This window comes from Sinohyriopsis cumingii, chromosome 9, assembly GCF_028554795.1.
Source record: "Sinohyriopsis cumingii isolate HCF-2022 chromosome 9, ASM2855479v2, whole genome shotgun sequence".
In the NCBI taxonomy this organism is placed as follows: Eukaryota; Metazoa; Mollusca; class Bivalvia; order Unionida; family Unionidae; genus Sinohyriopsis; species Sinohyriopsis cumingii.
In genome coordinates, this window is record NC_142969.1 from 43,962,233 (window position 1) to 43,975,107 (window position 12,875).

At 34.7% G+C, this 12,875-nt stretch overlaps 1 protein-coding gene across 1 annotated transcript; it reads left to right on the plus strand.

The window, feature by feature from the left end:
• Positions 1 to 434: 434 nt before the first annotated feature.
• Positions 435 to 12,597, plus strand: LOC149791650 (perlucin-like). The gene is made up of 5 exons (XM_089969241.1): positions 435 to 594; positions 2,128 to 2,222; positions 8,534 to 8,624; positions 10,103 to 10,325; positions 12,380 to 12,597. The coding sequence occupies exons 1-5, from the start codon at positions 540 to 542 to the stop codon at positions 12,408 to 12,410; spliced, it is 495 nt and encodes a 164-aa protein (XP_089825367.1). The 5' UTR covers positions 435 to 539; the 3' UTR covers positions 12,411 to 12,597.
• The last annotated feature ends 278 nt before the right edge of the window (positions 12,598 to 12,875 follow it).

Genomic DNA, 12,875 nt, shown 5'->3' on the forward strand with positions numbered 1-12,875 from the left:
TGTTGTCGTTCAAACAAGGGTCCGCTCTCTCACGCATGTGTATGTTTTACTAAACATATTTGCTAAATAATTTCCAGCTTTTTGTAGTATACTTTTGTAACTTGAAAACTTTGATTTCCTTGAAGTATATCCAAATTTATAAATTAGATTTCTTGCAATCAAAATGAAAACATTATTAAATATAGTTTCCTTATCTGAGAATAAAATTCTTTTCTGTCTCTATTTGGTCCATATATATTAGAAATTTTCAGAAATGATAATGAAGACAAATAACAAAGTACATGTATCAAAGTCGATAAGTGCAATTACATTTTAGTACGTACTATATACCATGAAATGTAAATCGTTAGTGTGCTCTACGACTATTTAATATTATGAGGTAAATAAGAGTTCTTTCTGCATGAACAACACACACAAAGGCACATATAAACACAAGCACTCAACACGATGAGGGAAGATTAGAGAATACCTGATAAGAAACGGTCAAGCAATGGGAGTGGTTATTTAGTTCGTTCGTAATTGATATCTACAATTTAAAAATGGCGAACATCTTTCCACATGGTGTATTGATAGGCATCGTGCTTTTGCATACAGGTATGCTAACGTATATTAGAACATCGATATTATTAGTAATAATGTCATATGAGATCTATCTCTATTGTTTAATATGGATCTTAACAATGAGTAGAGATTGAAAATAGTGGTAGATAAGTAACACCATTAAGAATAGACTGATTGACACTAAGTTGGGAGCTCTTGAGATTTCTGATTCAAACTTTTGCTATACTTAAGTTAAAGAATGTTTGGACTTTGAGCCAGAACTCTTGCTTAGAAAGTTTAAAAACTAAAGAGACAGTGAGACTTTCTGCTTTCAGGACATTTAGCTACAAGTAATATTTTACGTTCAGACATTTTATTTTCTAAAATTTGATGAGACTCTCTGAAAGGATAACGTTACGTCACATATTAAACATTCTGGTACAACTCACAGTTAGACGAATTGATATAAGTTTCTGTAGGAAAGAATGACAATGATATTTAAAGACAGGACATGCGTATAAAGAAGTATTAATTCGGCTTTCATGTTCAACATTTTAAAAACATATTTCGTTTATAAGCTGTGCTAATGATATAATGTCTACCGTGAGTTTGTAATATAAGTAAAACCATTTTCATACACGTACACGAATAGAAGTACCTGGTTAAATTGCTTTCATAATGTACATATTTTTTTCACTAGAACATCCTTATATGAATATAATTTCAACAACAATTCTAACCGAAGGATGGGATTGCTTTTCTGTTTTCAGAGCTTTGACCAATCTTAACCGTTCAATTTTCGTGTTATCCTCTCGAATTACCCTTCAGATTAAATATTCCACTTAACATTTTACCATAGTTGCTACACTTTTTCTCAAGCAACGTAATGAAAGGACATTAGTATGAAAACAGTGGAACCGAGTCCTTGCCTTCAAGCACTCTGCTTGCAATAAAGATTTGCTATATTGTTGTTTTTATAATAACAAATCACAGCATTTTACGCAATACCGATAAGCTGGTCAATGTCATATGTGAAATGTGATTTCATCAATACAGTTTTCGATACAGTTAAATTCTGGGGAAAGCGCAGACTAATGATTGATCAGTCGTACCCATGGGTAATACCCGTTCATTACACGTCGCTTCAAAGATACATTTTCATTAGTAATAACTGGACTCCAACATTGCGATAAACGGATGCTGCTGACTTCCTTTTACAGATTTTGGAGAGCTCTGATAACAAGGCTTAATCAAGGATAGATTATTCTCGAATAAAAACATATACAGTTAGTCCTCAGTGAATCTATACATGTTACATAACAAATTCAGATAATATACTAAAACTATACGATATCAACTATAATCAATATGTTTATCGGAATAATGATCGCTTGATATGCTTAGAAAGTGATTATATTTATTTAGATACTCGCTCTTTTTTTCAAATTGAACCCCAATTTTCCCAATTGGATCTCACTTGGTGAATACCGTGGGTCCAGAACAACCGAGAGATAGAGATAGTAACAGCTGAACTTTGATATTTTGGTCGGTGATATTATCTTAACATTTTTCTCCCATTGTGCCCAGTGTCCAGCCGATGCCCAGGAGGGTTCACAGCAGGCTACAATGCTGAAAGTTGTTATGTCCTCATGAGGGCCTCGGCTTCCTGGGCCGAGGCACAGGTTAGTGAAACAGCATCTAATTATTTATTATAACTATCAGTATTATAAATGTCAACTTTACACTAACATTTAAACAACTTCGTATATAATCTGTACCGTAAATAATCTGTACTGTAATTCTGAAAGAAACATTTTCCTTTAAGAATAGGACAACAGTAAAAAGTACCTCGCATGTCGTAATAGAAATAGCCAAATGGGTCTTACAGGGCATTACCATTGGATGGCACTATGAGATTTACATATCTTAGCATTAAGACAGAACTATCAGCCTACCAACATCAACCCTTACTAACCAACACGTCAGTAACATAGCTACCGTTAGAGCGTCTTACTAACCAACTCACAACTTTTCTGACCAACATAGTCTCATTAACCAACACCCATCTATATTGACCAACACATAATCTTACTGTGCTAAGGTGCATTTTTACTAACCAATAATCACCCTTAAAATGCAACGCACACCTTTACAAGTTAACATCCACCCTTATAACTAAAGCAGCTTAGGGATGTTAGGGATAAATAACGGTCGAAAATACACCTATTGAATATCAAACAAACAATCTGGCAACTAAACTATTAGACATATATGAGTGGGGTGATGGTGCCCTTGAACAAATCTAAATCTTAAGACATTCAGCTATATACTGTCACAAGAACCAAAAAAATGTGAAAATATAACGTTTTTACATTTCTCTCTAGGATTCTGCTTTCAGAAACCTCACGGAGGTGGAAAGGGTAAACTAAAACTGTGAGCCTCATATATTCAATCCTCCATCCTCGATTGGTAACTCTAGTGACTCGTGTGTTCTTTCTTTTAATTACTAAACAGGATAAAAGACGAATTGCACAACTGACGAGCGCATCGTTTTATATTCCAGAGGCGTGGACATGAATTAAAACCATAGGTTTACTACACAAAAATAATAGAAAACATTTCAGGATTAGTCACGCCGACGTGACCACAAACACCCCAATGAAAAGCAAAAACAGACTGAGGAACAATGAACCAGTATCAATTTTTTTTTTGAAGATTATTCATAAAATTACAAATAATACTTTCCAATCATTTATTAATAAGCCCCGCTGTACTAATGTATGAACCCACAAAGCCCACCAATGTAGACGGAAGACTTGAAAGCATGTTTATACGGTTGATAATTTTGGTACCTGAAACCTGGGTGCTAACGGACTACGAAGGTTTCTTCTTTGCATAGATTGAAACTACCTTTTCGAGCATAAGAAAATAGATACACATATTCATCACCAAACCACCTGTTTATTTTCATCGTTTCTATAGAAATGAGGTCCAAAATGAATCAGTATATATTCTAAAAGAATTCAAGGTTTTATTGAGGAAGAAAATGAACAGTATTGTCCACACATTATCATATCTGAACATTGTAATCTCACATTTTTTAATTTAAAAATAGGGTTTCTTCTCAGAATTTCTGTGACATCGTCTTCGACGAAGAATAATCCATATGAATCAAACTATATTATACCATGTCGTTGGGAATGTAAACAGCGACCCAGTGGGTACTTGGTCAAAGACTGTCCGCGGTATTTATGACGTGGGTTTTAACGACGTCTGTACTGGTTTGATGAGATAGTTAATCTTTGGCACAGGCCACTGGGTTCTAAAAGAGTTTGTATGGACTGTGTGTCAAGAGGTACTGATATTCCCCAGTTATTAATTATTTTAAGTTTACCTACAGACTTAACAGATAATGACATTCAATCGTTTCTTTCATACATTTGTTTGCATTTCTTGTGTTTTGTATTTAATTTCTTCAATTCTTTTATATGTTCCTACCTGTTGCGTTTGTAATATTATACAACTGTAGTTTCTTTTGACTGAACCATTTTAAATTTGAAATGCAGTTACTGCCTATGACTTTGAAAATTGAATGTTCAGAATCGGAATTTCCACCTATGATTAAAGGTTTACTGATAATTATTTCATTGAGATATTATAATAATTCTAGTCATATAAAGCTTGGTTGTTTCTTTATCCTAATTCTTTTTCTTTGAAAGTTTTATCTAAGTATCTTATCCCGGAAAAATGCACAGCTCTGCTAATCGCTGTTAGACATTAGCTGTACGAAATTATAGAGAGGTTTAAATGTTCTAATGATTGTATCAACGTAATGTCTTGGTCTCAGTACCTTTTTGTTTATCAAGATCACGCATAGAAGCTTGTATTTTCACATTGAAAGTCTTTCAGCTTTTCGAAAGTTAGAGGAAAACGGCACAAAACTTGTTAACATTGTCGCTTTTAATTTAGACTGTGATGTCATTTGTTACCTACATCGTCATCACCTTACCGTGGTTTTCGTGTGTAACACTTGGTCTTTTATTAGTGATGTTGTTGGATGCACTTCGTCTTTTTCCCTCTGGTTTTGGGATCAATACAAATCGCATATCACGCATACTTTAATTCCGTCACATTTAAGGCCCAGTTTTATCCCTATATGCCACATGCTATAAACTATTTCTCTTTCAAGAATTCAAAGTTTTCGTGTTTATTTGTACTGTTATATCTGATTAATATCTTTCAAGAATTGAAAGTTTTCGTGTTTATTTGTACTGTTATATCTAATTAATAACCTCGAGTATTTCGATTAACAGATTGGTTTGTCCAGCTGTTAAACGTTACATCATATCCTCACACAAGTACATACTTTTTACCTTTCACTCGTATGTTCTTCAAAATCGTGTCGACTTTATGTATGCTATATCGTCTGTCGTATAGAAATAATACATGTTCAGTATCATCTTCCAATAGTTCATAAAGTTTATGATCTGCCAGTTCATCCAAATTTGCATGTCTAATTTGAAAGATTTCCTGTACTAAGTTTATTTTTCATATGTTTGCATGTCAACAACAGCTATCTGCTATTAGTTATGAACGTGTTCTACAGTGACCCTGTGTCATGTGTAAATTTATTTTTAGTTAACCAGTCTTTAAATTTTGAGTATTTGTCTTCTATTCCGTTTAATTTGTCCACACAGTTGATTAATAATGGTGGAAACAACTGTACTTTCTTCATGGTGTTAAGGTATTATAAATGCTGATTATTATCAGGAATTTAAAACGATACAAAACTATCCAGAGAATTATTTTGGCATCGTTAGTTTGTTTTAAAGCGTTATCATCAAGCTATCAGGACATCTGTTTCCAATGGGTGCTTTTATTTTCAGCAATTTGCAGTACTTTTTTAATGTCGTGAAAGATATTAAAGATTTCAAACTAATGTCAAATTTTGACGATTGTATTTATCAATTTACAGACGGCTACATCAAATACTGAGTTCCCGTGTTCTGTTGCGAATTGTACGTTGTTTTTTCTCCATAAAATCAATATCTGTTTCTGATAAATCGTTGTAGGTTTACAAGATTTTTGCATTTTCTGTAACTTTTGTCAAATAAATTTATATATTTATCCATGTGAAATACGTGCTAAATTCATTCTATTATACCGTCTTACTATTAGAAATTATGCTACGTATTCGCATACCATGCTTATTGCATACAATCTACAAATCTGCGTCTTTTCTTAAAATTGCGCAATATCTATTTGCCAAAAGAAGCAGGCGAAGGAGAATGTAACAGCAGTCGTCTCGAATTTCCTCTGAGGAATATAAATAGCATGTACAAAAATGGGTCCAAATCATTGTCTAGGGCTATGTTATCTGAGACAGGGCAATGTCCATCGTAATTTATATCAAAGTTGGAGTTCATAACACAGTCATTAAACAGACAGTCCGTTTAAAATCATGTACTATTGTAATAAAATGTTGATTTGACAGACAATAACAAAAGTGTGGTCCATCTGGCTTTAGAGTGTCATGTTCACGTGTTTTCGTAGCCTTATTAGATAAAGTGATGCATGTATTCGTAAGGAATTTATCATATTGTTATGAATGACGCTTTTCACTTTTATAAATGTCAGAGTTATAATTTCATTATTGAATTGAAAGGTCAATTGAGCACGACCTCATATATTTCTTATGGATGGCATCATCTGCCACTGTCATTAAAAATATTGCCACTGTAACACTTATAAATCATATGTGCCCATTAATATCCAGGCAGAGACGAAAATTTCAGCTGGTTGTGAATAGATTTATATCAAACCACATATTCTGTAGACAATCGGAACTACACATATAAACCCACAGTCTAACCAATCCATTTACGGCTAGTATCTTATTTATTTGCACGGTTATTCAGCCAATATGTGAAAGGCTCGTATCGTATTTATTCACATCGTTATTCAACCAATCAATGTATGACTAGTATAGTATTCATTCGCGTGGGGATTCAACCAATCAATGTACGACTGGTATCTTATTTATTCTCATGGTTATTTAACCAATCAATGTACAACTAGTATCTTATTTATTCGCATGGTTATTCAGTCAGTCAATGTACGACTTTGTTGGTTGACATCGGGCTAAATGAAGTCAATGCTGCGCTGCTCTTCGTTGAAAGGGTCCTCGTGTGGCTGATGAGTCCGATACGAAATGCGCATGTCCTAGAGCAGTGTGTACACTGGAGGCATGGGTTGGTTCTTGATGTTGAGGACTTCCTACGTTCCTTGGCGTCGGCGACTTTCGTTCTGCGGGCATCCTCGAAGGTTTTGCACCCATTACTGACAGATGCACACCAGCTAGGTCTGTCTTGGGCGCAGTACTCGAGAATTGTCACAGATATCGAGCAGCATTTCAGGCTGTCCTTGATAGAGTCGTTGAATCTTTTATTCGGCGACCAATTTTTCTGTATCCACTAGATAGAGTTTCATACAAAATCTGACGTAGCATTCGAGTCTCCTCAACAAGGATGTCATAAACCATCCACTGGAGTTGGGCTCTCATGACCATCGCTACAATACTGGTTAAGCCTGCTCTGTTCAGCACTTCTAGGTTCGTCACTCTGTCTTTCGATCTGACGCCCATAATCAAGCGCAGGGCTCTCGTGTGGAAGCGCTCAAGTTGCTTGATGTGCTTCTTGTATGTTGTCCAAGTCTCACATCCATATACGTGGCTTGTTTGCACACCTGCTTTATATACCTTTATCTTGGTGTACAGTTTGATATTCATGTGACTTAACGCGCGGGAGTGGAGACGTCCTAATAATTGACTGGCGCTGCTGATGCATGCCGTTTGCCATCCATCAGACGATATGATGCTTTCAAGGTACTTGAAGTGATCGACAGCTTTCACTTGGGTGTCTTCGATAGACACAATCGGGGGACGACCTATCGTGCCTGGGACAGGTTGTTGAAGTACCTCTTGTTCAGACATATAGTGTGTCCCAAGAGTCTCGAGGCTTCCGCAAAGCGAGAAACGATGATCTGGATATCAGCTTCCGTGTGTGCCATGAGAGCACAGTCATCCGCAAAAAGTGCTTCAAGAGTAAGTTTCTCCATTTTCTATGACCGGGCATTCAGGTGGCGAAGGTTGAAGAGAGTCTTCCAGTCTTTACTTTATGTACACACCTTTCTGGAGATCATGTGTTGCATGATTTAGGGCACATGTAAAAAAATAGGTTGAATAATACTGGGGCGAGAATGCAACCACGCTTTACGCCGTTATAAATGGCTTGGAAACATCCCCTTTGTAGAGACCGAGTCCCGTCGTGGAAAAGTCGGATCATCTTAATGAACTTCCTAGGGCAACCGAATCGTGTTAAGATGACCCATAGTGCATCCATGTTGACCGTGTCGAAGACCTTTGTGAGGTCTATGAAGACACCGTAGAAGTTCATGTTGTTCAATGCACTTTTCCTGTATTTGTTTCACTGTACGACTAGTATCTTTTTTATTTGCGTAGGTATTCAACCAATCAATGTACGACTAATATATTATTTATTCGCATGTGTATTCAAACAATCCGACAACAGCTCGTATCTCATTATTGGCATGGTTATCCAACCAATCAGTATACGGTTATTATTTTATTTATTTGCACGGTTATTTAACCAATATGTGTGCATTTTGCATCGTAGTTATTTGCTTGGATATTCAACCAATCAATGTACGAATAGTATCTTATTTATTCGCATGTGTATTCCTCCAATCCATGAACAGCTGGTATCTCATTATTAGTATGGTTATTAAACCAATCAATGTACGGCTCGAATATCACAATAGCTTTTTAATAATTCAGTGGCTTGTCTTGAATACGGTGTAACATATATTTAGTCAATTTGTTTAGTTTGAATCTTGAGACACAATTTATAAATAAATAAAATTCCCCAAAACAGACACTGGTCATGAAATAATGCCCTATTCTACTGGATTTCAGCATTACTGTCAAGCTTTCGGTGCAGATTTGGCGGTGATAGACTCCCAACAGGAACAGCTGTTTATTAATGGAATGCTTGGACCTCTGCGTGGTAAGTTCCAAATTTTTATATAAAAAAACACAGCATAGCAGATTTTCCATGTCTGGTTTTCACAAAAGTGGACGTTAATTTTCTAGTTAAGATGTTTTTAAAGGTTCTTCAAAATGTCACTCTTAATATATTTCAATAGATGGTTGATCGTGCAAGCCTTTAACAGAGAATGAAGTTTCAAAGATTAATAAATAAGTTATACATATATACGGGGCTTATATCTTTGTTAAAGAATTCTGATGTATATTAGATAAATTTGTCTCCAGAGACATTTATCAGGATAAAGGTAGATAGATAGATAGATAGATAGATAGATAGATAGATAGATAGATAGATAGATAGATAGATAAATAGAAAAGAGGTCAAAAACAGTGAAGTGATAGCAGACGACTAAACCACTGATATAACACAAGGTCATTCAAGGGTTGCCTCAACGACATGAATCATGTACCTTAAGTGACTCTATTAATTCACCTAGTCGTGTCTTATACACTACCATACATAAATAAGCCAATGAAAATGATCCAATTATGACCAAGCTAGATTGTACTTGAAGTGCACTTCCTGGCTTTCATTTCAACCTCGATTGTAGCCTACTATAAACAGTAAATTGTAATGCTAACTCAGTATGTATGTATGTATGTATGTATGTATGTATGTATGTATGTATGTAAGAGTTTAACGTTGTTTTTTCTGAATTTATCGTGCTATAAACTGTCAGTTGCCGACTCACAAAGCAAATAACGCCCGAAGGGCGTTATGTAAGCTGTGTGAGTCGGCAACTGACAGTTTATATCACGATAAACTCAGAAAAAACAACGTTAAACTCTTATAATTGAAATTTTAATTATTCGTTGTGTTATTTTGTTTGCATCATTAAAAAACAGAAATCTTAATTGAGCGTAGTAATACATGTTTGTGGTTTTTCTGTTCCGTAGCTATTTATAGCACTTGGGATTGTCCAGCTTGATCGTAATAAGGTCATCATAATACCAGTCCTTCAACCAATGGAAGCCAAATTTATTCAATTACTTTTTTTTGCAATTGTTAGAATGTTGCTTTCCTTTAATGCTTACTTCGTGTCTGCCTTAACTGGCAGTGTTTATCTTATGCTTTACACGTGATTATATTTATAGAAGTGGGTAGACTTAGAAAAGTAGTCCTCCTTAAAGTTCATACAGAAATGAACGCCATTTATTTTGATCACGTGGTAACATTCTGACCAATGGAAATGTTACTTTCCTTTACCAGCTACTGGCATTGCAATTATGTATGTATGTATGTATGTATGTATCAACAGTGTATATGTATCTGTGTATGTATCTATATATTCCCATCAAAGATAAAGATGTTGTTTTTTTTTAATCTAAGCGAGTTTAAGGGTACAACTTAGGCACATCTAATACCATTCTATTCATCTAACTAAAATAAAATAAAAAAATAAAAAATTTAAGTCCTATTTAAAACCTTTCCTTCAGGCTCCATACCGACACAACACGTGTGGCTGGGAGGAACGGATTTGTTGCAGGAGGGGAAGTTCCTGAACCCTGGAAGCCTCAATCTTCTGACGTATTTCAACTGGGCCCCTGGAGAACCCGACGACCTGAACGGACAACACTGTATCGGGATGTTTAAGGACAACAGCTTCACGTGGGATGATCAAGACTGCGAGATCCCCAACTACTCACTCTGTGAAAGAGAGTAATTACAGTTTGTCATATCCATAATTTCAACATTCATTAATCGTTGGTATTTAACAATAAGAAGCCGCTAATTTTATTTTCTTGTTGATTGAAATAGTTAATTTGTTTGGTGCTTTACGTCCTTTTAGTTGCGTGATAAAAGAAAATACAGCATTTACACTCTTATATGTCGGTCCAGCTGCAAAGAACATAGAATCTGATCTGCCATCGCATAATGCACCGATGGATCAAAGTCTTTTTGGTTTGTTTTACTGATTGCTCCCAACAAACTGCACAGAACCAGTTTGCATTGGTTTTTATAACCGAGTACATAAAAGCTGGGGTTGCAGTATTTTCAGAGAAAACAATATTGTAAATGGCAATATTATCTATATCTATTCAAGAGATTATCAGAGATTAAATATAGGGAAATTTATTAAATAGGGGGCAAACATTTGGAAACTATACGCAAATGGATAAATTAGGTTAATTACTTAATCCGTCCTTTATGTAGACAAATCAATGAAAATTACCTAAAGGCTCTAAACCTTACAGATTGTTTCTTTTCGATTAACAAAGCAAATTACTTATTACTGTACATTTTACTTAATTGTTCATCATTATTTTCTCTTTGAGGCAAATGTTTAAAACTCCATATAAAATACTTACAATAAAAAAAGAATTAATTTCTTCCTAAATTTAAGAAAAGAAAATATTGAAATAAGAAAGCGCATGCGTTTAAATTTGAAACGAAATATCGGCATACAATGTAAATAAAAGTGGGCACACATTAATGTGTATATACATACCTACCTACCTATCTAATCTATCTATCTATCTATCTACCCATCCATCCATCCATCCATCCATCCATCCATCCATCTATTTATCTATCTATCTATCCATCCATCCATCTATCTATTTATCTATCTATCTACCCATCTATCCATCCATCCATCTATCTATTTATCTATCTATCTATCCATCCATCCATCCATCCATCCATCCATCCATCTATCTATCTATCTATCTATCTATCTATCTATCTATCTATCTATCTATCTATCTATCTATCTACCCATCCATCCATCCATCCATCTATCTATTTATCTATCTATCTATCCATCCATCCATCCATCTATCTATCTATCTATCTATCTATCTATCTATCTATCTATCTATCTATCTATCTATCTATCTATCTATCTATCTATGCATCCATGTGTGTGTGTGTGTGTATGTGTGTGTGTAAAATTACATTCTGCATTTTGTTCTAATAGTTAGCTCTGTTTAAACACACTGGTGTTGATGCTGTGCTGATTGATCTCAAAGCAGCATTAAAATTGAAATTCAAGAAACTTTCGGAGAACTTGTTGTTTTGCATCGTATCTGTTATTGTCCGTATCACTTAGTATCATTTGTCTGCAAAGATTATGTGTGTTGCATGGTTTCTGGACTGTCTTGTACAAGGAATTAACATAGCTTTTTCCTATGTGTACGTTATATTTGTTTTCTAAAAGTAACTAAATAAGGGACATAAATATTACTACTGGAGTTTTTCTCCCTACTTATCTTATCGTTGGGTTTTCCATTCTTTTCCGGTTCTATTTTTAATTGTTGATTGATAATATTAATATTTAATTACGTGCCTACATGGTAATCTGTATATATTTCGCAATGTATCAACACTGAACAAGTGTATGCGTGGCTATCGTTAAGGTATTTTACCTTATCTTAAAGTCGGAGTCCATCAACAAACAAAACGTTCATCAGCTCAAACATTTGTAGAATTTTAAATATATTTCAAAATTTAACTGGGGAGTGGGCGGGGGAAACCGATAAAGACCAATTATTTTAATAAAAGAATAACTGAAGACTTTGTCATATTTTTAGACGATATTTTTTTTAGAATAGCTGTTAATCTATTTGCCATATTGTAAAGTTATCGAGTTAGAAGGAGATAGTTCTTTGTCAAGGGATCTTGGATTGTATTCCTTGATAAGCATGTTCAAACATATAGCATAATGTTTCACCTAGATTTGTTTCTGTAAACTATTTTCTTGTCCTTTTCAGACCTTTGTCCGACGGTCAGATCGTGGGATGAAAAGCAGAAATTAACTGTACTACTATATCAGTTATTATTAAAATTCGAGGGCGATTTCCAGATTTGTTTGTCATGTACCTCTGTGAAATCATTCCTGACGATTTTATGTCCGTGTCTCTAGTGTCATATACATTTTCTAGTTAAAGACGTATCATATATCACGCACAATAAATCCGTCATCACGTTTTGTTTGAGCATCTTTCTGTAACTTTATAAGACTGTTATAAAACAATGCTAAAACATAAGACCTAATGATATTCAGTCGTGGGTGCAATGTTTATAACTGCCAATAACAGAATTATATACAAATATTCACCTAAAATAAGAGAATCCCATGCATATATTTACTGAAAATTTTTATTTTCACCATTACATTGATCAAATTACTCGTGGCTCTTTCATAAAGAAAATTAAAAAAAGAAACATGACCTCAGGTCATTGTGACATTAAACCATTTTACAACGG